Raw genomic sequence first — 27263 nt, forward strand, 5'->3', positions numbered from 1 at the left:
AGAGCAAGTTCCAGGACAACCAGGACTGTTACACAGAGAAACACTGTCTTGAAAAAAAAAAGTTATTGAATAGTCTTAGCTTGTAACTTGCCAATCACTAATATTAGATATAAAAGTCCAGTTGAATTTACTTTGGGTTTTTGTTTGTTTTTGTTTTGATTTTTCAAGAAAAGGTTTCTCTATATAGCCCTGGCTGTCCTGAAACTCCCTCTGTAGACCCTACTGGCCTCAAAACTCATGGCAATCCACCTGCCTCTGGCTCCTGAGTGCTGTGATTAAAGGTCTCTGCTAGAATGCCTAGCATTTAGTTTTAGGTTTTATAACTTGAAAATTTTAATGTATTAGTAAAAATGAAATCTTTATGGATAGGATCTATTATCAACTTCACAACAAGCAGACATAAATATCAGTTCTCTGTGCCCTCTGATGCTGTCCCACCCAATGGAAGGGAGCAGATTCTAAGGATTCTACATCCCTAGGGCCAGAAATAGGAACTTAATATATTTTTAGTAACAACTAGCCGGATGATCCACCAAAAACTGATTAATGTATTCTGCCAAATAGTGGTAGGTCATTAAAAGGCTAACCAAAGAGCCACGCTTTTAAACACTCATCATAAAGGGCGCAGGGGTGGTGGTGGTGGGATGTCTCCGTGGTTAGAAGCATTTGTCAGAAGACCTGAATTCAGTTCCCAGAACTCACATCTAGTGCTTACAATGGCCTATATCTCCAGCACCCCAGGATCCAAAGTCTCCTAGCCACTTAACGGCACCCCCAAAACATATTCATACAAATATACATGAAACAGGAAATCCCCATGCATACTGCTCCCTGTTTTCTCCTGAGGGCATGAAAGGGGGCAAATGTAACACAGCAACAGCTTTAAAAAAAAAAACCAGCAAATTTGAATCCTGACACTGTCACGCAGAAGCCCAAGCTAACCTCTTGGAGGTAAGAACACATGGTCTTCTAGGCTGTGTACCGCTTGGCTACCTCTCCACTACAGACCCAGCCTGGAAGAGCAGGGTCTGCAGCTGGTACCAGCCCATACATCTGACCCACACAATTGAGAAATAGGTGCCTTATTTGGAGGTAGTTCACAATGCAATGAGAACTGGCATCATAATCCCTGACTTCAGGTCAGCAGGAAATGTGCCCAGCTTTGTGATATACCTTGATAATGATTTGCCCAGATAGGAGCTGATCTAACGTTCAGTAATTTAAAATCTGTTTCTTTTTTAAAGATTAATGACTTTGGGTAAGTTTTCTTTTTCTCCCTTTTATTTAAAATAGATTCTTTTCTCACATAATATATCCCAATTACAGTTTTCTTTACCTCTGCTCTTCCCAGTTCGTCCCTGCCTCCCCTCCCATCCAGATCCATTCATTCCCTTTCTGTCTCTCATTAGAAAAGAATAGGCTTCTAAGAGATAATAGTAACATACAACAAAATAAAATACAATCAGATAAAAACTCTCACATCTAAGTTGGACAAGACAAACAAATGGAAAGAAAAGAGCCCGAGAGAAGACATAAGAATCCAAGACCCACTAACTGGAAGCCATAATGCCTACACAGAGGACCTGGTGCCGGCCTGTGCAGGCCCTGTGCTTGCCACTTCGGTCTCTGTGAGTTCATGTGAGCTTTGCTCATGTTGATTAGGGGGCCTTGTTTTCTCAGTGTCCTCCATCCCCTCTGCTCTTTCTGCTTCACCTTCTGAGAGTGTTCCCTTAGCCCTGAGGGGAGGAATTTGATGGAGACATCTCATTCAGGGCTGACTGTTCCAAAATCTCTAACTTTCTGACTTTGCATAAGTTTCTGATATGACTGTTTTTACTTACTAATATGGAACCCCACTAACTATAATTTACATATATTTTAAAATTTTATTCAGAGGTTCATATCCTATAAACATTACTAATTCATTCTTAGTCAAAGATCAGTGGTGTACACCTGCTTTGTCTGGCATTTAAAAATTGCCAGTTCGTCCTTATCTTCATTTACCCTTGGAAGTTCAGCCAGAAGCCATTCCCATCTGAGATTTCTACAAGGTGATGCAGATAGCCTTATGGTGCATTTGATTACAGCCTGTCAGAATACACTAGCAAAAAAATATATAAGATATTATTTCTTAATTTTCTCTTGAGGCTGTAGAGATGGCCCAGCAGTTCAGAGAACTTGCTGCTCTTCCAGAAGACTCAGGTTTGGTGCCCAGCACCTACTTAGGGTGGCTCAAATTCCAGGGGCCTGATGCACTTCTCTGAACTCTTGCCTCTGTGGGCAAGAGTACATACACGGTGCACATACTTACACTCAGGCCCCCCCCCCCACATAAAATAAAACATATACTAAACTGTTTTGAGAGAACTGTTAAGAGCTCAACAGTGACTACCTGAAAAGGGACATTTCAACTCTAACTTAAAATCTGATTTGGTGTCTCTTTCTCCTCAGTGCATTCTGATGTCAGCCATTTTCTATCCTTTTGTCTTGCCTCACCTAGGTGATCCTTCAACCCTACACAGAGAGACTTACCTCTACTTAAGAAGTATGATGCATCAGTACTAGCCTAGCAGGAAGAGAGTGTGTGCTTTGTTTTCTGACTGTGGCTTTACACATCTCCAGCCTTGCATTACTCTTGGGAACCATGTACTTACGGAAATGCAGGAAATGTTAGGCCAGTGTTCCCCTCACTATATACTCACTCAGCCCACGGCAGGGCAGCAAAGGTGCTGCTGTTCTCACAAAGCAATGAAACTGGACATTTTAAAGCATAGCACACTAGTCTTAGACCCTTGGACTTATTATACCCAGTTTTTGCTTCTTTGTATCATGAGATGCTAAAATCATTGAGTTCTTCAGAGATGCTGTGGTACAGAGGGTCGGTGTACAAACAGAAGTTATCTCCATGTGGGGTGATGCCAAATCGTAGCTCTAATGAGCACTAGCTTTGAACAAGTTAATTAATTATCTCTGGTGCCTCAGTCTCCCCATTTGACATTATCAGCAGTATCCGTGGGATTGATGATGATACACCTAGTACTTCTCACCTTCGTCGTGTGGCACAAGGCACAATGTCCCATGAACACCAATTAGCATTAAAAAGCAAAAAGCTTAGGACTGGAGATAGCTCAGTGGTTAAGAACACTTAGGGATGTAAAAGAGGTTCAGTTTCTAGCATCCACATGGTGGCTCACAGCAATTCCTGCACTTCAGTTCTGGGGGAACTGTGTCCTCTTCTTGCTGTGAGCACTGCAAGCATGAACACACATGCAAGCAAAAACACTCACATAAATAAATGTTAAAAATCTTTTTAAAAGCTTTCAAAAATGAGAAACACATTTGTTTTTAAATAGTTGCCGAAAATAATTCACTTATATACTAGTCTATTAGAATCAAATGTTAGGGGTTATTTTAAGTCTCTGACTTCATCTCCCACTTGAAATCTGTAATGCAAGTAATAAAAACCCAGAGGCAGATAATAGGGGTTCAACCTATATCTGAAAATCAGATCAGAAAAGCAAAGCAGCCAAGTCACTAGAGAGCTCTTACCTCTATGAAACCTTCATGTAGGGATAAGCCCTCCCCTTGGGGGCGGGCTGCCCTTGGGCGTATGTTTACTGATAAATTGGGCATTGGGCGTGCAGACGCTGCGCGCCCCTTCCTGCCTGCTCCGGGTACTCCGTTGGAACCTTGGTTTCGTGAGTCTGGTTTTGTCATTAAACTTGTTCAAATACCTATTATCATTGGTCTTCATTAATCCAACCGCCACATTTGGCGCCCAACGTGGGGCGCCACTCTGTTGCATTAGGAGCGGCGGGGCTGCGTCCTCGGCACCCGGCCGCCCACATGGCTAGCTTATGCCCAGAAATAATTACACAGAAACTGTATTCTTTCAAACACTGCCTGACCCATTAGTTCCAGCTTCTTATTGGTTAGCTCTTACATATTGTTCTAACCCATTTCTAATATTCTGTGTAGCCCACGAGCTGGCTTACCAGAGAGGATCTTAACCTGCGTCTGTCTGGAGTGGGAGCATCATGGCGACTCCTCACTCAGCTTCTTTTTCCCAGCATCCTGTTCTGTTTTCTCCGCCTACCTAAGGGTTGGCCTATCAAATGGGCCTAGGCAATTTCTTTATTAATAAGAAATCACTCCCACATCACCTTCAGACTGAAAAAAGGGGGGGGGGAATCTTGCCTCCATAAATCCTCAGATTGAGACTGAGAATGAGACCTGTCCCCTTATGTTTTCTATTCCTCTCTAGTGCTGCACTATGATTAAAGGCATGCACCACCACCGCCTGGCCTCTATGGCTAACTAGTGTGGCTGTTGGGATTAAAAGTGTGTGCCACCACTGTCTGGCCTTTATCTAAAGTATCTACATTTGAATCAGATAGGAAATATTGTCCATGTCACAGTAAACTACAGATTCAGGAAATGGCTGACTTACAAAATATTGGCACAAGGTGGGGCTATTTAACATTCCCTGTGAGAGAATTTCCTGATATCTCGCAGCAGGCTGAGAATTATTACAAGTAGGCACTGTGAAGGCAAATTTTTCTGTCCTTTTCTTGTAAAGGTATAGTGAAGAAATAATCTTTTAAATCAATTACTGTAAGAGGTCATCATTTAGGCAATAGAGAAGCAAAGGAATCCCAGACTAGAGCTCATTGGCCGAGTCACCTTATTAACAGCTTTTTAAATCTTTTACCATTCTCCATTTTCCAGATTTCTTTTTCACAACAAATACAGGAGAATTCCAAGGGCTGGTTGGTTCTTCAATATGCTGAGCATCAAGTTGCTCCTGAACCAGCTGTTCCAAAGCCTGCAGTTTCTCTATTGTTAAAGGCCATTGCTTAACCCATACAGGTTTGTCTGTCAAACATTTTAAAGGTAGGGCTCTTGGTGCCTTTGAAATATCAGCAGCTCTTGCGTCCTGTTCTTGTACAATCTGAATGGTAAGTGATTGTTCTTTATAATATCTTGTAATATTTTCCCCCAGAAACATATGTTAATTTATGGTTTGGTTCTAAGATTGGGGGGATGTTAATCTGATTATTCCATTGCTGTAACAAATCATGCCCACATAAATTCATTGCTATGTTAGCCACTTATGGCTGTAAGATTTCTCTTTGTCCTTCTGGCCTATAAATCTGACCCATCTCATGCTCTGCTTTACCTGAGATAAAGTTCTAGCTCCTAAAAACTGAACATTTACATCCTGAAGAGCCAGTTATCCTGATTGGAATCTAGTCAAGATTCTGACGAAATTATTATTACATCTGCATCTGTGTCTATCAGATCTTCAATGATAACATCATTTATTCATAATTTTTAATTTTGGTCTTTGTTCATTTATGGAAGTTGGCCAAAATACTTGCTTTATGGTTTCTCCTGAATTTTTGATTTTCTTTTCTATAACTGTTTTGTTATCCAAAGCAGTACAGCTTTTTAAAAATGGGCATTATGTTCTTTAATTGCTCTGGGAAGGAATTTCCTCTATAATGGCAGGAAATGACTGAACTGGATTTGGCCGTACAAGAGGCCCCTCATGGGTTTCCGGAAGGCAAAGGATTACCTTGAATATTCCTTGCTGACCTACATTCATTAGTCCAATGCCTACCTTTGTCACACCTTCTGCATATTCCAAAAGGGAAGGGTATTCTAAATAGATTATTTTTAGAAAAACATTATTTCTAGGAATGTCTGGTCTACAGTCCCTTTTTAATCTTGTTTGCCATAGTTTTATAACATTTGACATTTCGATTTTTTCCTCAAACCTCTGGAAGTCAACTCTCCTATCTGTGCATCATCATGGTCATGAAATTTTATATTAACTGTATATCAAACCCATTCCTCCAAAGGTGCTGACCTTGCCTTTAATGACCTAATTATCCTTTTGCATAGGAAATCGGCATTTTAAAAAACTTGAGATTCAACTATTATTTGCCTAGCTTCTGAATTTGGTATCCTTTTATTTACTGCTAAAGCCAATCTTTGTAAGAAATCTTTAAAGACTTCTTTTGGGCCCTATGCCTGTATAACTTTAGTAAATGGCTCAATTTTCTTACCTATGACTGCTTTATGTCACTGCTGCATGGCATAAATCCAGGGTGTGGCCATCAGGTACAGCTTGTCTTTCAATAGTAGCATAATCTCTTCCTCCAAGTATCTGATCTTGAGAGATCAAACCTCTCGCTTTACTCTGTTGCTCAATAATCTTAGCCTCCTCTCTGAACCAGGTACTCCACTGTAATTGTGGACCGGGCTCTAAAACAGCTTTAACCAATTCTATCCAGTCTTTAGGGATAATTCTATTACAAACTGACCACGAGTTTAACATTTGCTTCACAAAAGGTTGAATGCATGCCATATGAGACTATTGCTTCCTTGAATCTCCTTAAATCTAATATTTGCAGAGGAGACCAGTGAGCTGTAACAGAGCCTCTGCCATTTGGCAATTCCTATAAAGTTACTGGATATATGAACGTTGCTTGTCTGAAAACCTTAGGCTGTTCCTCTCTATACAATGCTGAAATTGGTTCTCCATTAAATTCCTCTGTCTGGGTTTGAATATCCCTGTGATCTGTTTTATTGGGTTTTTCTAAGGCTTGTATCTTTGCACTCAGATTAACAACTATTTTAGTGATAAGACAAAAATGATAAAACTGCTAATGTTCACAACTGACATTACATAAATCCTGTCTAAATTAGATATCGTCTCATTTAATCATGTGTCGGCTCCAGCAAGAATCAGCTGGGAGTATCTGCTGAGAGTAGGGCCACGAGGATTAAGGAAATGACAGATTGCAAGAAATTGAGACAGAAAACACAGGATAGATTCGGGAAACAGTCTGCCTACTCTGCAGAGCCCAAGGTTATTTCAGAGCTGACTTATACACAAAAGCAGAACAAAGCACAGCACAGTCAGTATCTGACCACAAGACCATTCCTGTCTTGAGTTAGGATTTCCTGTCTGCCATGTATTTGCTGCTCACAAGTAGTTTCAGTTTCTATCCTGGTGTTCCTAAGGTTTGGCATCAGCAGTATTCTTTCTACCAGCTAGGGTGTTCTTTTCTCATGGGCAAAATGCTCTTTGCTGTCAGCTTAATCAGAGCTGTCTCACAGCCCTCAAGGATCCTGGAGCAAGCAGAGCAGGCAAGCTTGAACTCAGATGACTTTGAAGTCAGAATGGGCTTCAGATGGAAACTGAGTAGTCACGTGTGGGCCACCACGATCGCTCCATTTTCAAACTGTCTAACACATTATCATACAGAGACCCAATTACCTCCATTGTAATGTTTTTTTCACACTTTTTAATATGGGAAAAATATCTTTCTTTTGACTAATTCTTCCCTTTAAGAATTCCCAGTTGTCTTACCAAATTTACTGACAATATTGTTGAAGATGTGGAGGTTTATTGCTGCTGCATAGAACAATAAAAGCCAGAGGGATAGAGAGAGCAAGAGCTGACTGTCTGAAAAAAACGCACAGGGGATTGTTTGGAAAAAGCACATGCTGGGGAGAGTGGGGAGGTTGCCTGAAGGCAGAACTAGCCTTAAGTCTAGGACGCATGAGTCCTGTGTCCTGTGTCATTAGGGGCCCAGGTGTTTCTGGAGTTTGGGTGGCAGCTAGGAACTGTTTTAGAGAGACTATAACAGGAAAACCACAAACTCATTCAGAGACTTGGAAAAAAAAGAAAAGAAAGCCTGACCACGTGGGGCTGCAGTCCCACGAGCAGTTCTGGCCAGTGCCGGTGGCTAAAACTCTACAGCAAATGGCTTTTTCGTGAATTCATACCCTAAATGTCGGGTGCCAAATCTAACACGAGTAATAAAAACCCAGAAACAGATATAGGGGTTCAACCTGAAGATCAGAAGAGCAAAGCAGCCAAGTCACTAGAGAGCTCTTACCTCTATGAATCTTCAGACTGGAAACAAAAAAAGCGGTCCTGCCTCTGTAAATCCTCAGACTGAAACTGAGAGTGAGACCTTCTCCTTCTGTGTTATAGTCCTCTCTAATGCTAGGATTAGTGTGCACCACCACTACCTGGCCTGCGTGGCTGACTAGTCTGGGTGTTTCGCAGTGATCTTCAGGCAACTTTTACTTTTTAAAACACAAATACACCAGTATAGAAATCCATATGCCTTTGGGGAAATTTATGATGGAGACTTGGAGTGAAAACATGGGTCTTCTGTTTGGAATAATAACCTCTTCTGTGAAACTTTAAGTAGTTTACTTCATACGTATCCTGACTTATTTTTTGATGAAGTAGCACAATACTTATTACAAATGGAACAATTTCTTTACAGAAAAAGAATTAAACAGTGTAGCTAGGATACCCAACATTGCATCTTAATTCTTATTTTACTTATCTGCTATTCAGAGAGCAATCTCAATTAAATAAAATCACTGCTTTATTCGAAAACAGTGCATGTTTAGGCCGCACACCTTTAATCCCAGCACTCGGAAGGAAGAAGCAAGTGGATCTCTGTGAGTTCGAGACCAGCCTGGTCTACATAGCGAGTTCTAGGACAGTCAGTGTTACATAGAGAAACCCTATCACGAAACAAAACAAAACAAAATAGTGCAAGTCAAAATTTTTGGAATTCTTCATTGCAGCGTCATGGGGAGAGTTTCTAGGCTCACTGTTTCTCAAGCTTCCCTTCTTTTTTATTCTTTATTTGCCTCCTATAATCCATCTATCCCACCCCCCGCCGCCCAATCTTTACAGAAATCCTTTATTTCTGTCATCCCTTTAAGACGCTTTATCGGCGTTGGCAGCTCTGTCATAGTGTTGAGTAGCATTTAGACATTTATCTTCTCAGCAAACATCGTCTGTAGATTACCGGCTGCAACCAAGACACAAGAGGAAAACATGTACTCTCCAGATTATTTGAACCAGTTTCCTTTGCGTGGGTAACAGCTTTTGTACCGAGAAGTTGTTGGCAACAAAAACACAAAATCGGTGCCAAACTGATTATGGCAGCTGTGTACACTCTCTGGCACCACGCGGACACTCTGGGAGCCTTTCCATAAGTAGGAGCCCCAGGCTTCACTTAGTGTTTGGCTTGTTCCCTACCCTGGGGCGGCAGGATCGGAAAGCGGAGGTTGCAAGAAACTAGTAAAAGTGAGGATCGGGAAGGGAACGAGGATGCTCGGGCGCGCAGGAGAGCAATGCAGACGCCTGGTGCGGGGCTGTAGGCACGGCGAGGAGCGGAGGGGGGAAAACGGAGGGCGCACCTGAGCCGAGAAGTACTCGCGCTTCTGACACCTGCAAGCAAAATTTTCCACGAACAGACGCGGTCCCCGGGGGCGGGGGCGGGGCGCGGGAAACTAGCGGGGTCCACTGCGATTGGTCGCGCCCCTTTCCGGCCGCCCCCCCCGGGTGGGCGGGGCGACCCCGCCCCACTGTCACTCAGCCGCAGCTCCCGCCCCCGCCCCAGCGCGTCTCAAGCCCGTGGGGTTCCAGTCCCCTCACGGTCCCGCTACCTGGGCGCGCCCGGTCGGCGGGCAGCTGCGGGCCCGGCGCGGGGCGGCGGCACCGAGGGGGAGGGGGCGGCGGCGTCTGTTGGAGCGGTTCCCGCGCAGGGCCGCCGGCGAGGGCATGAACGCGGGCTGCCCTTGCCTCACGAGCGGCGGCGGGAGCGGCGAGGCGGGGGGGCGCCGCGCACAGGCCACGGCCCGGGGCGGCGCCGGGGGGCAGCGGGCCGGGAGATGAGCCTGTCGTCAGCGGCCCAGGAAGCAGCATGCACCGCGATGCCACCGACAGCAGCGGCGTCCGCCGCGGACCCACGCCCGCCGCAGACCCCGGCCGCGCTGCCCCGGGCTCTGCGGACGGGCGGCGGGCGGCGGACTGCCCGGGCGGGGGCTGGCGGGGCCCCGCGGCCGTGGCCGCCTTGGCCGCGCTGGCGCTGTGCTGCCTGGTCCCGGGTTGGGGACCGGCGGCCGGCGCGGGGCCGGGCGCCTTGTTGCTGCGCCTCAGTCTGTACCTGAGCGGCGCCGCGGCCGCCTGGCTGCTGGGGACACTGATCGCGCTCGTCTGCTGGAGCCCGCGCGCCCGGCCGCCGGACTTCGCCTCTTCCTGGAGCCGCCTGGCCGCGGCCGTCCGCTGTCCGCTGCGGGTGAGTACCGGTCTCGGCTACGTCGCGTGCCCGCGGCCTCGCGCGCGCGCCGACCCCGGTGGGGGGGGGGGTAGGTGGGCCGGGGTGGCCCTCCCGCAGCTGAAGCCCGCGGAAGACTGGGCGGTGCGGGCTTGGCCACGCGCGGTGTGTTTACTCATCCCCCGCCCCAATCCTCCACCACAGCCCGGAGCACCCAGTGATCCAGGCGGGTCTCCGATGTTGGGGTGCAGTTGGTGAGTGCTGAGAAAAATCGTGTACACAGCACCCATAGGACGCCTGTGTCGCACTTAGCACTGGTAAATCATGTTTGGGTCTTCGATCCGTGGTTGTGCTGGCGAGATAACTTTATGACGGTTTTCAGACGAGGAAAACTTGGTTCGGTAGCTCACTGTCCGGTCCCGTGTACTCGTACCTAGTACCTATAATGTCCAGTCTTCCACCATATTGGTTAAGAAGTAATGCAGCTTAGGTTGGTGTCTGATTTAAAAAGGGGGAGAGGTAGAGGTTGAAGATGGACCACCAGGAACCACTGTGGTTTTCTAAGAGGAAAAGCTGCCCTTAGCGAGGTGTTCCTAGGACATCACGGCTGTGGTTATGGAATGCGGGAAAGAACTGCCCTCCGTGTGGATCTCCTCTTTGGCTTACAGTAACCTTTACCTTCCGTCTGTTTATAATAACCCTTCAAAAGATCTCGTTTTACTGTAACTTGGCTGATTGATAGCCTCATAAAATTGAAATTGCCCTAGGACTTTAGGGCCAGGGGGAATGGCTGTGGCTCAACTTCATAAAAAGGTTTGTTGGAGTGACTGCGGTCCCCAGGGCTTCTATTTGCTGATGGCGTGAGTCGTTTATTACTTTGTGAAAGAGCTTTCTGCTCTTTAAAATGACTTTCCAGAGCCTTCAGAATGGCACCCTCACTTAGGTTCAGGACACACAGCAGCAGTTCCAAAATTTAGTTCTGTTTATTTTGCTCAAAACCTTTGAGTTAACGGTACATTCTTCATTTGTAACTTGGAGTGGGTGAGTAGACCTGTTCCTCCTTTCGCTCCTTCTCCACCTTTAAGAAGAAGTAAGGACCCCAAAACATCACCTGTTTGCTTATGGATGTATAAGGCACATCACAGTTGTTAAATAGCACAAGAACTTACACAGAATTCAGTTCACAGTGATTGAGCGTCTTTTATAAACCGAGTCTTACGTGTTCTGGAAGTTTGGACTGAGTTAGAAAGCCGCATAAGAGTCCTGTTCACAGCAGATTATATTCCTGTGGTGGGACCAGGCCATAGAGAAGTCAACTTAGATAGGCGTTAAGTGTTTATGAAACAAACAAACAAACAAAAAAAGAATCCGGTAGCTAAGTGGTTGGGAGCAGATATAGTAAGGGGAGGGAGTGTGAATGAATGGTGGGGTCAGGTTCAAAGGGAAGGAAGTGCCCACGGTGGGGTCACATTCAGAGTTGGGATGTTCTTATCCACCTATCAGGGTCCCCAAACCGCACCTGAGGATTCCTAAGTCGGTCTTCTGCAAAGTGCACACTTCCGGATCTCCTGGCCCACCTTGCTGGATTGATTTATTTCTGAGTAAGGGGAAATTTGGGTTCTCATCTAGAAAAATGATTTTGCAGAATATTTAAGCAACAGTACCAACAACTGAGTAGTACTTGAAAGGTGACAACAAGCCAGCTTGCATCAGTCTGATTTCAGATGTCAGCAGGGCTGAATTTTAACCCAGGCAAAGGGATTACTGGCCGGCCTATTTAAGTTTAAATTCCTGGCAGAGCTTTAAATAAGAGAATCAGGAAGTCAGCCAGGCAGTGGTGGCACACGCTTTTAATCTCAGCACTTAGGAGGCAGAGGCAGGTGGACCTCAAAGTCCCAGGACAGGTAAGGCTGTTACAAAATGAGACCCTGTCTTGAAAAACCAAAACCAAAACAAACAAAAAAAGATAACCAGGAAGTTACTTATCACTTAAAATTGAAGTGCGTATTAGTGACCTAATATTCCATTTTCCTCATGATGTGGATGCTGTTTATTCAAGCCCATTGTTCGCTGTATTTGCAATAATTGGTGTTTCTTAAACAAACATTCTCTTTTTGAATGGAAAGCTGGGAGGCACAGACTTGCGGCGTGGTGTACGCTATCTGTGAGTTCCGTGGGAGTAGAATGGAAGCTGGACTCCACAGGTCATCTGCCATATGTGGAGGGGGAGGCTGTGTAGCCGCCAACCAAATGGAGACAGCGTAACAGTGAATACTAGAGAAATTTAGATCCAGAATAAAAAAAGGAACAATCTTTTCCGTATATAGTGCATTTTGAACGTTTCACATATAAGCTAGGTACCTTAAGACTGGTATCTTTCTATCCCACCCTTCCCCCCCTTTCTTCTTCACCTTTTCCTCTTTGACTTCTGTGGAGAACAACAACAACAACAAAAACCCAAAACAAACAAACAAAAAACCCTAAACATATTGTTAAAAGTAGATAAAGACTTGTTTTTGTTTTTGGAGACAAGAGCTTGCTAAAAAACCCAGAGTAGTAACCTTGAACTCTTTTTATTTTTAGAATACTTTTTAAATGTAGTGTACGTGTCGCATGCATGCACGCATGTGCACGTATAAGTGTGGGTACACGTGTAAGTGTGGGTGCACGGGTAAGTGTTGGTACACGTGCCCATATGAGGCCAATGGCCAACAGCCGATGTTGTCATCATTTGACTGATATTATCATAACACTGAAAACTGCCCGAGTACTTTGGGGCCAGGGGAATGGCAGCGGCTCAACTTTATTAAAATGTCACTCTGCTGAAGAGGTAGACGTGGAAAGACCATAAGAGCCAGAGAGGATGGAAACACCAAGGAAATAAGACCTTCTAGACACAAGAGGACTGACACACACTGTGAGCTCACAGACATGGTGGCAGCACCCACAGGGCCTGCACTGGGCTAAGCCAGATGGGTCCCCAGTGTCAAGAGGGGAAGTAGACACGAGCCCCCATCCCTAACCCAGAAGCCACCTCCAGTTGATAACTACTCACAGGGGGAAAGTTAGTTTTCTCCGACCTAGTCTCACTGGCTATACAAGCTACACTTAAGGGCAGGCCCCGTTGCTCAGCAGTAGATTCGACACAAAATGAACTCAATGGTGTTTTGGTAGTTGGGTTTTTTTTTTTTTTTTTTTTTTTTTTTTTGTCTGTGTGTGTGTGTGTGTGTGTCACAGTGCTTTGGGCATTTTAAAATCTCATAGGCCATTTGTTTATATATTATGGTTTCTGATTTTGTATGGGTTTCCTGTGTGTGTTTGTGTTTCTTATGCCTTTCCTTTTAACTCTTTTCCTATTTGTTTTGTCTTATTGTGGTTTGTTTGCTTTATTGTATCTTATTATCTTAAATGTTCCTTTGTATTTTAAGGAGAGAGAGAGAGAGAGAGAGAGAGAGAGAGAGAGAGAGAGAGTGTGGATGTGGGTGGGTCAGGAAATGGGGAGGATCTAGGAGAAGCTGGGGAGGGGAAGCCATAAGCAGAATATATTGTATGAAAAAAAATTATATCCAGTAAAAGAATATCTTTCTATTTTGTATGTATGGTGTATGCATGCATACATGTGCATATTATGTGTGGCTGCATTGACCCATGTTGAGGCCAGAGGTCAACAGTGATGTCTTTTCTTTTTCCACTTTTTTTTTTGAGACAGGGTCTTACTGAAACTGGGCCTTTCCATTGGCTGGCTAGTGATCCCTAGGAACCTGCCTGTCTCATCCCCCGCAGGTTCTGTTTTCACAGAGTATATGCACCCAACAAAGGTGACAGGAATCTAAACTCAACCCTCGAGCTTGCACAGAGTTCTCACGCACCTCCTAGCCATCCCTCTGACCTCTGGCCTTGCACCCTTCACCTTGTGGCAGCAGCCTTACCCGTGTTTGATCGTAGGTGTGGACCGCCACACCTGGTTTAAAAGTCTTGACGTGCTTCTGGGTGCTTCCTTAGTGTTCTCAGTTGTAAACTCCACGTTGTTAGGATCTATACTTGACACTTTTTGTTATTATCCCCTGTACCTAATAGGAGTTGAAGGCTGCTCAAGTGTTTGCTGATGATAATTAGGAAAACTAGGTTTATTTGTGGCACTAAATTTGTGCTTTTCCTTTCCAGTCCATTTAACCTGTTGGGATTTGAGCATTCCCGAGCCACAGGTGCTGGCTGGACCCTAGCACTTGGTCCAAGCAAGACAATAGCAAGAGAAATGGGGGCAAGAACGAACCATTTAAAAGCTTGTTGCTACAAGGAAATACAAAACCTATCTTCCTGTAGTGTGAGAGAGAAACATAGCTCACATTTTGATGAAATACGGAGATTTCATCAAAAATGTCAGTCAACAATTTTCTTTTCACTTTTTCTGTCTCAGACTCTGGATTTTTCTCTTTTGTTAGATACAATTTACTAACTATTTTATAAAAAAAAAAAACCTCATTGTAAGTTGGACAATTTATAGTAGCATAAATGTATAGGGCCCAGAGTTATCAATATGCTTTGTGGACTGTTGTGCTGATGTGATAAAGTAGTTCACCTCCTCTCATGTTTTCTACTTGGTTTATACCATGTGAAGATGAACGGGCAATTAATGCAGCTTGCAGGGTAGCATAGCAGCGTCCACAGAAGTCGGGTGTCGTAGCATGTGGGAAACAAGAGGCTGTGGCCGTGTGAAAGAAGAACCGGAGTTCCTCAGACAGAAAAGTGCAGGAAGTTTGTCAGATGAAGTCAATAAGCATTTCCAAATATTGAAACACAACTCATATTCTGATCTTGTTAAATCGGGTTTTTTGTTTTTTTGGGTTTTTTTCTTTGTTTATTTGTTTTTTTTTTTTTTTTTTTGGCCTGTTGAGTTGCTTAGCGCCAGGACATAGTATGCTCTCGTTAGATGTATTTCGATAAGAACAAGTGTCAAGTATTTGATGACATTTTTTTAGGGTTGAAAGTTCACCCAGCTTCCTAGCAAAGAGCGAGAGCCTTGCAATAGTAGCATTAAGAGCCTGAATTACTGTCTTGATGAGTGCTTGGCTCTGTGACACTGGGAAGATGGAGATAAACAAGAGTACTCCCTGTCCGGCCCTCTCAGGCCCAGTAGCATTGACTGGATGGAAAGGCAGATGTTCAGAGAGACAGTAAGAACATTCACACAGCTATCCACTGCCCTACTTGGCGTGGGTCAGGCTGCTAGGATTCCTAAATGGGTTCTTTTACTAATACAAATGTTCTTTGAGTGAAACAAACTTAATTTAGTTACTTGAGAGGAAAAGGAAAGAAACAGGAATTAGAGAGACTATACATAGCCCTTTGTGGCTTTCCTTTATTATACTAATGTGATAAACAATCCTCAATAATTTGATAACAGATAATGGCATAATATAGTTACTGTGCTGTTCAGAATATTTGTTCACTTTTTAGCTAAGGGAGTTTTGAGTCATGGTGACCAGTAGGGGAAAATGTAGCTTTTAAGAAATGACTTTAAATCTTTGGATCGAAATTTGGTTTATTTACAAAATACCAATTAAAAACATTTAATCATAGAATCCTGCCTAATTCTTTGTGGCATCAGGGATACTGCACTTTAAGTTCATGCTGTTCATAATTTCAGGTATACTTTTTATAGGCTATACCTTCACATGATTAGTAAAAGTATATGGAAGAATGAACTGTGTGTGTGTGTGTGTGTGTGTGTAGGGAAGCTTTCTTATATAAAGGAAGGCACCGGCAATAGTTTCTATTCATCCTTCCAGATATATTTTAATGTATAAACAAGTACAAATATGTATTCAAGAAGTGTTATCCAACACCTATCATGTCATGGTTTATGAACAGCAATTGCGGATGTAGAAAGATTATTTTCCTCGGCTAGGAAGGAACTCTTCTTTAAGATTGATACATATGAAATGAAGTTACATATGAATAATGAATAATTTCAAAGTCGAGCGATAAGACACATGGAATATAAAAGGAAATGCCAGTCAAAGGCAGCAAGCATCCTTGGAAGTGAGGAAGCTGTGCTTGAATTCAGCAGCACTGTCTAAAGGGAGCATATACATTCTCATCACTTCTTAAAAGAATCCGGAAAACTGTTTCGGAGACCAAGTAGTGAGACCATTTGAGATTTGAGCTGTCAGTGACTATATCAGGTGAGTCACAGGAACCAAGATTGGAAGATAATCTTGGCTGTGTGGAAGTCCTTAAGTGAGAGTAGAATTGAAGTCTAGTCTGTAGGCCTGGGTAGGCCTGGTAGCTTTTGACACTTCTGGTACAGGAGTGCTAACATTGGAGGTAAGCTATAGAAATGTCATATACATGTGATTAACCTTAAAAGGAGCACTACACTGTGGGCTGTAGTGCTAAAACAGTGAGGAGGGTTACTGAAGCTGCGGTGCTCCCCAGTACTGGCTCAGGCCTGTAATCCCAGCACCCCAGGGGCCCAAGCCTCCGGAGCCAGTCTTGAGTGCATAGTGAGCTCCAGCTAAACCAGCCTGAGATACAGAATGAGTTCTAAGGCCAGAAAAAAAAAAATAATCAAGGCTTTTCTTTGACTTTATTAGATATCACTAGTTATAGTGCAGGTTGATGTAAGAATATTGTCAAGCATTCTGCCATTCCTTTTAGCCAGTATTCAGTACCAAGCAAACTAAGAGTCACACTGGCTTGGTTAGTTTTGTTGTCAACCTGACTCACCTGGAAAAAAGGAGATTCACTTAAAGATTTACCTTAACCAGACTGGCCCGTGGGCATATCTGGGGCATTTTCTTGCTCGCTAACTGATACAGGAGGGTCCAGCCTGTGGTCAGTGACCTCCCTGGGCAGGTGGACCCTGCTGTATAAGAAAGGCATTTGCCTGTGAGCCTGGAAAGCTAGCCAGCAAACAGCATTCCTCCATGGGCTCTGCTGCTTCAGCTTCCCTTGATAATAGACCGTAGCTTGTGAACCAGATGAGCCCTTTCCTTCCTCCACGCTGGTTTTGGTTACTGTTTTATCTCAGAAGCAAAGGGTCGGTCAACTAGAACACCCACTGTCTACACTTCAGTATGAAGGTTGAAGTCTGGGGATGTTAGTGTTCTACTATGAACCTTCTCTTAATTCTGGTCATTTCCTGTGTGTTTGTTTCCAACTCTAGAATCTTAAGCAGCTTTCTTGTTTGGGGAGTATGCAGTATGATGTCACCTTGGTAATTGATGTTGCTAGCTTAAAAATGCTGTAGGGTTCATTTCTAAACTGTATCACATTGGGGTAGGCAGTGTCCTAGATTTTCTTTAAAAATGTATGTTTTCAATTGTACCAAAAAGGTGACTCAGCAAGTCTGCTGCAGAGGGTACAGGCTTCTGAAAATGAATAGTGTCTGCTGAAGGCTGTTAGCATTCAAATGACTGCATAGAAACTTGAGTTTTTGCAACTGGACTTTTAAAAGAGAAATGCAGACTCAACAAACTTAGCGAACTTAGTGTTGATTGGTTGGATGCAGAGGTCAAGAGCTAGTCTTCCTTAGAGACCTTCTGTATACCCTGAGTGCCAGGTCCAAGTCACATCCTTGAGTCCTGGGTTATAGTCCCATACTTTATCCAAACATGGTAGAGCTTTCCAGAAAACTTGATGAAGATGGGTGTATTTGGGTAGACTTCTGGGGTCTTGTGCTGCATTTGGGAGCTAGGCTTTTGAGAGGGTGCCTGATCTTACCCTGGGGCAAGCCTGCACTCATCAGCTCCTTTAGGTAGTAGTAGCCTGTCATTGCATGTGTGTTGGCCTGGGGATTTCCTGAATAGCAGGAAACTAGATGTGGGAAGATGCATTTGATTTAAAGTGAGGTGCCTCTGGGGCCGAGGAGGAAGTGACTTGGACATTGGTAGAATAAGACAAGACTTGTTTTCTTTCTTTATTTTTTTAATTTTTATTGCTTTGTAAATAATATCATTCAAAATTTTCACTTCCTCCCCTCCTCCCATTTCCCTCCCACTCCCCCACTCACCCTCTCTCCTCCCCCTCCAGTCCTAAGAGACAGCAGGGTACCCTGCCCTGTGGGAAGTCCAAGCCCATCCCTCCTCCATCCAGGCCTAGGAAGGTGTGCATCCAAACAGACTAGGATCCCAAAAAGCCAGTACATGCAGTAGTAACAAATCCCAGTGCCATTATCATTGGCTTCTCAGTTAGTCCCCCATTGTCAACCACATTCAGAGAGTCTGGTTTGATCACATGCTCGTTCAGTCCCAGTCCAGCTGGCTTTGGTGAGCTCCCATTAGATCAGGCACTGTCTTAGTGGGTGGACCAACCCCTCCCGGACCTGACTTCCTTGTTCATCTTCTCCCTCCTTCTGCTCTTCATCTGGACCTTGGGAGCTCAGTTCAGTGCTCCAATGTGGGTCTCTGTCTCTATCTCCATCCATCACCGGATGAAGGTTCTATGGTGATATTCAAGATATACATCAGTGTGACTATGGGACAAGGCCAGTTCAGGCACCCTCTCCTCACTGCCCAAGGGCCTAGCTGGGGACATATCCGTGGACACCTGGGATTCCTTCTAGAGCCAAGTCTCTTGCCAACCCTAAAATGGCTCTCTCAAGATATCTTCTTCCCTGCTCCCATATCTGCCCTTCCTCCATCTCAACCATCCCACTCCCACATGCTCTCCCCTATCCTTCCCTTCTCCCTTCTCTCTCCCCCTCTCCCATCCCACCCCCATTCCCACCCCCATGCTCTCAATTTTTGCCTGGCGATCTTGTGAAGACTTGTTTTCTACCTTAGTGTTGAATACACCTTTTGGGAAATTAATTTGCAACTTTTGTTTCTTTCATAAGTAGATTGATAACTTTATTTTTCACCTTCCTCTATATGGAATATAATAGCTATAGGCTTTGGCGATCTTGTAAGTAGTACCTCACCATCTGATCCTACCCTTACTCCTCCCCCTTCGCCCTTACTCCTCCCCCTTCATCTTTACTCCGCCCCCTTCACCCTTACTCCGCCCCCTTCACCCTTTCTGTTTTCCCTTTAGCCATCTACATTTCTGTGAGTTAGTTTCTCAGTTTCTTGCTTGATGCAGAGCCCAAGGAAAGGGCATTTCTTGGTGCTCCACTGTCTCCCTTCCCTAGAGCTACAGATGGGGTTAATTCTGGAGACAGAGGTGGCTTCTTCTCCTTCTCCTCCTCTTCTTTATCTTCCCTTTTCTTCTCTCCTTCTTTTTTTCTTTTTTTTTTCCCCCCGAGCTATTTTTAAGGCTTGATAGGAGGTAGGAAGGTTGTTGTGTTTCTTTCACTCAGTAGCCTGAGACCCCCTGACATCGTGCAGTCTTGCCCTGTCTTTGCATGTCCCCACCACAGCAACTGCAACAGCCTCAGTTGGTCTGTCTGCCTCTGTGTGGGCTGCTTCGTTAATTTATTCTTTAAAAAGACAGGCCTATGCAGATCCTTCCTCAGTAGCAAGTTTAATTAAAGCCTGTCAGCAGCTTCCTGTTGTTATTCCTAGCTCTAGTCTGAACTGTGGCAGTTGCTTCTACTCTAACCCCAGTTTCAGTGTTTAGCGCCTCTGACTGGTAGACCGTTGGCTCCTCCCTTCAGCACTGCTGTCTGTCCGGTACTTGTTCCACTTTCTGCCTTCAGCCCTCAGCATTGCTTGGGTAGAGTTTCCCCAGGATTTACGCGTTCAGTAGCACCAAATACTTCTTGTGCTTATCACAGTTTTAATGTTTGTTTTCTTCCTGGAGTCAGGGTTCTCTAAGTAGCCCTGGTTGTTCTGGAACTCTCTCTGTAGATCAGGCTGGCCTCAAACTCAGAGACCCACCTGCCTCTGCTGGGATTAAAGGTGTGTGCCTCCACCGCCTGGCTCACAGTTTTAATATTACACCGTTTGGGAGTAGTCCCCTGTGCTTTATCATTAACCCTTGTACTCTAGGCTGGCAGGAACACGACTCTGTTATCTTTAGTACTTCAGTAGGAGACTTGGTAGATGAGGGATAAATACTTCTGGAATGAATCAGTATGTCATGGGCAGTAAGAGAACAGACTTTAAGTTAGCACTCCCCCCCCCCCCCCCCCCCCCCCCCCCCGGATTTGAACCATAATAGTCCTATGCTCTAGAAGTCTTCTGGTAAAAGTCAGGTTCCCAGACTGTGATTCATTAAGTTTTATTTCTGCGAACCACTTTCAGTTTTACCACAAAAACAAACAAGGAAGGACCAGAGCCGGGATTGGTGGTTGTTTTGAGACAGGGTTTCAGTATAGTCTAGGCAGCCTTGCACTCCTGGGTTGACTAGGATGTCTTCAAACTCAATGTCCTCAAATTCAATGCATCAGTGTCCTACCTCAGCCTCCTGAGTGCTGGATTTCCAGGCACAAAGCATCACACCCAGCTAATAAAATGTGTTGTAAGCATGATTGATTCCTATCACCACTTCCTTTTTTAAACCTTAAAGTGATTTATTATTTTAAGAAGTAGCAGATAATCTCAAGGCAAGGCAGGCTCAGTGGAAGGCACAGCTCCACCCCTCTGTGTATCCCTGGGCTGTCCTCATGAGTCAGTCAGTTCTTGATCAATTGACTGTATCTCTTTTATCAACCTCATGGGATAATAATTGAAAGGAGCTGGAAAATGATTGGAATAGGGGGAGCAAGACAGTTCCTAGAGATGCTCCTGGCAATGTTTTCCTCACATCTAATTGGTCATGTTTGGACCAGTTCCCATTCCCAACAAACTTCTGGTGAGGCATCTAGGATTTCTGACTGGCTTGGGACGATCTCAGGAAGGAGACCGAGGCATTAAAACAATGGACATTTCACCTCACCCGGAAGTGTCTCGTGGCTAGTGTCATACCTCTGGTCACTCTCCCAGCACTTACATCACCTGCCGTTCCTGGTTTTATCCTCATGTGGCATACGTGTGTGAACCTCAGTAGGCCTTCCTCCCGTTTTTAATGCATTTAGTTCAGCTGGATGAATGTGCAGACCCAATCTTCCTTCTATCTAGTCAGTTTTATTTGTGCTCTTCATTTCTGCCTAGTAAACCTTTACTAAGGGGAGGAGAGGGGCTGTCTAGCTTTCATCCTTTGTGATTGACTGGATACAGATGTCATTTGTGTAGGTTTGCCATGGGAGAGGTAAGACTGCAAAAGCTTTGGTCTTGAGTAGTTTGACATACCTGTGGATGTGGATGTGTTCTACTTGAAATCATGTATGCAGATGTGCAGTTTGAGGGTGAGATGAGGGTTGAACAAGTGCATTTGTTGGGAGAGGGGTTGGTAGTGGTTGTGTAGAAGGGAGCTGGGCGAGCAAAGGAGGAACAGTCTACTGAAGAGTGAGAGGAATGGGCAGAAACTCGGGAGAGGAAACCTAAGAGTGAACAGCCAATCGCGTCAATTGCAGACATCCAGGAAGGGTGGCCTCTGTACTCCGCAACTTGATGGATGTGGTAGGCATCCAGTAGATGCCGGTGTTTATATGGGGCTTTAGGTAAAGAGGCAAAGGGAGCCTGGGAGGGAGAAAAGGCCTTCAGGTTGAGGAGTGGGGCTTGGCAAGTATAGAGATTGTGGGGCACACAGTGTAGAAGCTGGCTGAGGAGGGAGGGAGGGAGGAAAGGCAGCTTTGCAGGAGAGCGTTGTCGTGCGTCAGGGAATTTGTAGCCACTTAAAAATGTTTTTAGATTTATTTACTTTATGTGTTTGGGTGTTTTGCCTACATGTATGTCTGGGGACCCATGTGTGTCTGCTACTCTCCGAGCCCAGAAGAGGCTATTGGATCCCCTGGAACGGAAGTTATGGACCGTGGTGAGCGGGCCATCTGGGCATGTGGGTGCTGGGGATTGAACTGTGGTCCTCTGTAAGAACAAGTGCTCTGCACTGCTGAGCCAGTGCTCCAGCCTCTGCCGTCCCTGTTAGAGGAGGAACAGGCACATATTTCTGAGTTAAAGATTCAGAGTGCAGAGGAAGGGTCTGAAAATCTCGGACATGCAGTCTGCTTGGTAGAGCAGCACCAGGAAGACATGCGTGGAAGGAATCAGGCTTGGGACTCGTGGGGTGAGGGAGGGGGCGAAATGGAAGCACCAGGGAGATACTTCACGTATCTTGGTAAGTGGGAGGCAAAACTAATTGTTGAAGGTGAGGAAGATGACATTTTGTATAAGGTACTTTTAAAAAGGTGATTTTAAGAAGAAGTGGTAGAAGATTTGGAAGTGGATGAAATAACAGCAAAAACACTTATTGAGTGCTTCCTGTCTACTAAGCATTATATGAAATACTCATCTACTCCTCTCAGTTACGAGACTTTCACTATTATTCCACTTGATGAATCAGAAAGCAGGTTTAAATGGGTTAATGTCTTCCCAAACACGACCAAGTTGATGAATGGTGGGTGGCTCTAAGCTTTGCATGGTATGACAGATTAGACAAGAGTATTTGGTAGTCACTTAGATATCATCTAAGCCTAAAGAGGTGCTAAGAGCAGGAAGAATCTGAGAACTCTAGAGAAAAGAATCAATAGGACTGTGCTTGTGCCCTGTCATCAGAGCCTTCTGAGTGACAATGGGAAGGGGTGACTGAGTAGAGGGGGCTTGACACAAGAATTGTTGTGTTGAGGGGTGAGGAGAGCGGGTCCTGGGCAGGCCGGCGGTTTTCTTTGGGTACCCAAAAGGTCACGCCCTAACCTGGTTTAACCTCTTAAAGATCATTGGCTGACAGAGGTTCCCCATCACCATTGGAATAGAGACGGTCAGGACACTGTGAGGTGTGATCTGGCCCAGTGTTCATATGGTTCATCTTATTTCTCTTGTGATTGAATGGATTGCTTCTCAAAATTCTCTGGTAAAATGTCAGGAAAGTGACTGAGGAAATGGTGTGGTGAGTAAGGTGCTGGCCATCAAGGCTGAGGTAAAATGTCAGGAAGGTGGCTGAGGAGATAGTGTGGTGAGTAAGGTGCTGGCCATCAAGCCTGGGGACATGAGTTTGCTCCTAAGAACCCACATGGTAGACAAAGAGAACCAACTCTTGCAAATTGTCCTCTGACCGCCACACACACACAAATGAATAAATGTGGAAAAAATTAAATGTTATCAGGGAAGATTGCCTTGCATATTGTGAGATCTAGGGAATGAAGAGGTTCAGGTTGGTCTAGGGGAGGTTGCTAACTACTTTGTCTGAAGCCACCTCTGGCTATACACTGGCCATTCAGGGATTTTCTAATAGTCTGGAACAATTTCCAAGGTTAGATGCAATCAAAGTTAGGTCGGGGGAGTTATTTTTCTGCTTTACAGGAGTACAGTTCTATAATTATGAAAGCATTTGAATTCTACAAGTTGGTGGCTTCACTTTCCTTATGTATCAATATCATACTTTGATCTGTTGCTCTCCCTTCCTTCCTCTCCAGTTCCTCCTTTTCTCCAATAGTCCCTCTTCAACTTTAAGGTCATTAAAACAAAATCTTTCTAATTTCCACATGTGAGGGAAATCATATAATACTTTTGATGTCTGGCTAATTTAACATGATTTCCAGTTCTGTCTATTTTCCTGAAAATGATATGATTTTATTCCATTGTGTATATGTCACATTTTCCTTATCCATTGTCCAATGACAAAACCTAGGCTGGTGCTATTGTGAATACAGTAAACACGGTGTGCAATCTCTACTTTGTATGCTGACCTCATTGCTCTCGGATAAACACCCAGGAGTGCTATAGTAGGTCTCTTTTTAGTGTTTAAGGAATTTCCATATTGATTTCTTATAGGCAGGGTTTTCTGTCTTGCTAGCCCACTCCCAAATAATCATACAGAAACTTATTATTAATTATAAATGCTCAGCTGATGTGGGATTCCCCTCTGTATGCTATTGTAGTGTTAGGAGCGGCGAGGCTGCGTCCCCGGCACCCGGCCGCCCGCATGGCTAGCTTATGCCTGAAATAATTACATGGAAACTGTATTCTTTTAAACACTGCCTGGCCTGTTATCTATAGCCTCTTATTGGCTAGCTCTTACATATCGATCTAACCCATTTCTAATAATCTGTGTAGCCCACGAGGTGGCTTACCAGAGAAGATCTTAACCTGCGTCTGTCTGGAGTGGGAGAATCATGGCGACCCTCTGACTCAGCTTCTTTCTCCCAACATCCTGTTCTGTTTACTCCGCCTACCAATAAAATGGGCCAAGGCAGTTTCTTTATTAGCCAATGACCTTCCTCCATCATGCTATGAATATGTTTCATTACCATTGGTTAACAAAGAAACCTCTTTGGACTATAACAGGGCAGAATATAGCCAGGCTGGAATATATAGAGAGAGAGAGAGAAGGCAGAGTCAAAGAGAAGCCATGTAGCTGTGGAAGGAGACAGATGCCAGACCTTTATCAGTAAGCCAAAGCCTTGTGCCAATACATAGATTAATAGAAATGGGTTAATTTAAGTTCTTAAGAGTTAGTTGATAAGAAGCCTGAGCTAATGGGCCAAGCAGTGTCGTAATTAATAATAGTTTTGTGTGATTGTTCAGGCTGGGCGGCCAGGAAACAAACAAGCTGTTTATACTTAGCTGATAGCTTAGGCTTGTTACTAACTAGCTCTTTCAATTTACATTAAACCATATTTCTTATCTATGTTCTACCACATGACCACGTGGTGGTGCTTTTTTTCAGCACCGTGACTCCTCCCTCCTTCCTAGCATTCTTTCAGTCTCTGGTTCTCCTGCCTACCTCTTTCTGCCTAGCTATTGGCCAGTTGGCGCTTTATTAAACCAATGAGAGTAAAATATCTTCACAGTGTATAAAAGGATTATTCTACAGAAATTTCTGAAGTGGTTGGGCTGAGTATATGCTTAGTTTGTGTATACACTTAGGGGTCTGTTTTAGCCATGTTAAAGGTTCAGGAATGATTGATTCACCTTCCCTATGTAGTGTGAAACATTATAGGCACTGTATTCATTCAAAACTAACTCATTCATTGAGCTAATATCTCTTGCTTTTTTTTTTTCCAAGACAGGTTTTCTCTGTGTAGCTCCCACTGTCTTGAAACTCCATAAACCAGACTGGCCTTGAACTCCTAGATCCTCCTGCCTCCGCAGGGCTGGAATTGAGGTGCCGCGGTATTCGCTGTCTGGTTTGTCTGATGACATTCTTAGTCTTTGGATTAGTGGCCTCCTGTGTTCTCCTGAGTTGACAGATTGCGAAAGGTTTGTTTATCTATCCTCACAAGACGTTAGTCCCAGTACAGAGGTAGGCAAGGAGTGGCTGTTTCAGAGGGCCAGAACTAACCCAAGATAAGGGAATTAGCCTCTGGACCTGCAGCGTCCCAACCTCTCCACAGTACCGAAGTTCTAGTCAGTCTCTGCCAGTCAGACAGATTCAGTTTCGTTCACAGCCGGCCACAGCTTCTCTTCAGGAGCTCTTGTTCACAGGGAAGCTTGTGCCCAGCTGAGCGGCATCTCCGCCCCGTAGCTGAATCTCTCTGTTTGTATGGAGTCCTTGTTTCACAGTTAAATTTCAGATTCTTTTCTGGACTATTTAGCAGTGTTTCTCAAAGTGGGGGCCAGGGATCCCAGAATTTATTTAGAAATTATTGTTAAAAATACTATTCCAGCCAGATAGTGTTGTCTTTAATCCCAGCACTCAGGAGGCAGAGGTAGGTAGATCTCTGTGAGTTTGAGTTCTAGCCTTGTCTACATAATGAGTTCCAGGACAGCCAGAGCTACACAAAAAATATCTGTTTCAAAAACCAAGCAAAAAAAAAGAAAGAAAGTGTTATTCTTTTGGTTCCTGCCCTAGCCACGCCCACTCCCATAACCTCTGACCCACCCATCGCCATCTTGGGACCCTTCCTCTCTTTCTGCTTCCTTGGCGTGCGCACGCGTTTTCTCTGTCTCTCTCTTCTATCTCTCCTCTCTCCTTTTATCTCTTTTCTCTGTCTTTCTTTCTCCCTCTTCCTTAATAAATACTTATGGCTATTACCTGTGTTTACGTGTCTGTTACCTGCCGCCACCGGTGGGCCAAGGAAGCGTGCCCTCCTGTAGCCGCTTTCTCATGGCGGGCTCCGCCAACCCACCGCGGGAATCGTTTTTTAAGAATAACAGAAAGGAAGGAAGGAAGGAAGGAAGGAAGGAAGGAAGGAAGGAAGGAAGAAAGAAAGAAACTTAGATGTGGTAGTCCATATCTGATTGCATGGGAGGTTCAATGTGTCAATGTCAGCCTGAGCTATGGTGAGTTCCAGGCCAGCAGATACACAGAAGGGTCTATAAAACTGTCTTCAGAGAACTTCCCAAATGTATTTGGAAAATTAAATGTGTTCAAGTTGTAGAGAGGGGCTTCCAGATGTCATTGTGGATGAAGGAAAAGGAATGTCACAGTCACCTTTGTGTTGATACGATGCCCATGTGGGTGCCTGCAGCTCCCTCTCTCTCTTTCTGTTTTTGAGACAGGGTTTCTTTGTGTAACAGCCCTGGCTGTCCTGGAACCTGCTTTGTAGACCAGGCTGGCCTCGAACTCATAGAGATCCACCTGCCTCTGCCTCCCGAGTGCTGGGATTAAAGACATGTGCCACCACAACTGGCTTAGTGCAGTTTTCTTAGCCCTCTGTCTGGTCGAGGCAGATCTGCTCATGTGGAATATTTAGTCATTAAATTCCAGCACATTGATTTTAGATAGGAAGGGAAGAGACAGTGTTATGGCTAGCTTTAGGCTGCCCTTAGGAAGGACTCAACACACTCTGTGAGTAGATTCAGTTGAACTGTGCTTTCGATTTTACCCTTAGTGTTTTATACACGTGTGTGATCAGGGCTGCTGTATGTAGAGCTCAGTTTATGTTCCTGAGGAGCTGTGAAATAACAGGTTTCACCGAATCACACAACCAATGTGATTTTCTAACTATATACAATTATTTTATCATCAGTTTTTATTTAAAATCTAGCCAGCCAATTAATGAAATAGTATTATGGCATTTTATGAAAAAAAATGGAGTATTAAACCTTGGAAAACAAGCAGTCCTGTGTGATTCATCTAGTTGTTGGATTATATACAAGCCCTGAAGCAGGGGAGACTAGGTTGGTTATCATTTAGGTTCAGTGTTGTCTCTTAGGAAATGAAATTATGTATGAATCTCGAATTCTTATGGAATGCTCTTAGAGACTCATAACGTGTTTGAGTGGCCTCCTTCCATGA

The 27263-nt window shown here is 44.5% G+C and overlaps 1 protein-coding gene across 2 annotated transcripts in view; it reads left to right on the forward strand.

The window, feature by feature from the left end:
* The first annotated feature begins 9620 nt into the window (after positions 1–9620).
* Positions 9621–27263, forward strand: part of Snx25 (sorting nexin 25) — a 101689-nt gene continuing 84046 nt past the window's right edge. The window contains exon 1 of one of the 2 annotated variants that reach the window (XM_050147246.1): positions 9621–10124. In XM_050147246.1, coding sequence (XP_050003203.1) covers positions 9750–10124 — 375 coding nt within the window. In that variant the 5' untranslated portion in view covers positions 9621–9749. The remainder of the gene's footprint in view (positions 10125–27263) is intronic. The other variant, XM_050147245.1, reaches the window with a different exon arrangement.

This window comes from Alexandromys fortis, unplaced genomic scaffold, assembly GCF_014885135.2.
Source record: "Alexandromys fortis isolate MF-2015 unplaced genomic scaffold, M_Fortis_MF-2015_v1.1 scaffold_32, whole genome shotgun sequence".
Taxonomy (NCBI): domain Eukaryota; kingdom Metazoa; phylum Chordata; class Mammalia; order Rodentia; family Cricetidae; genus Alexandromys; species Alexandromys fortis.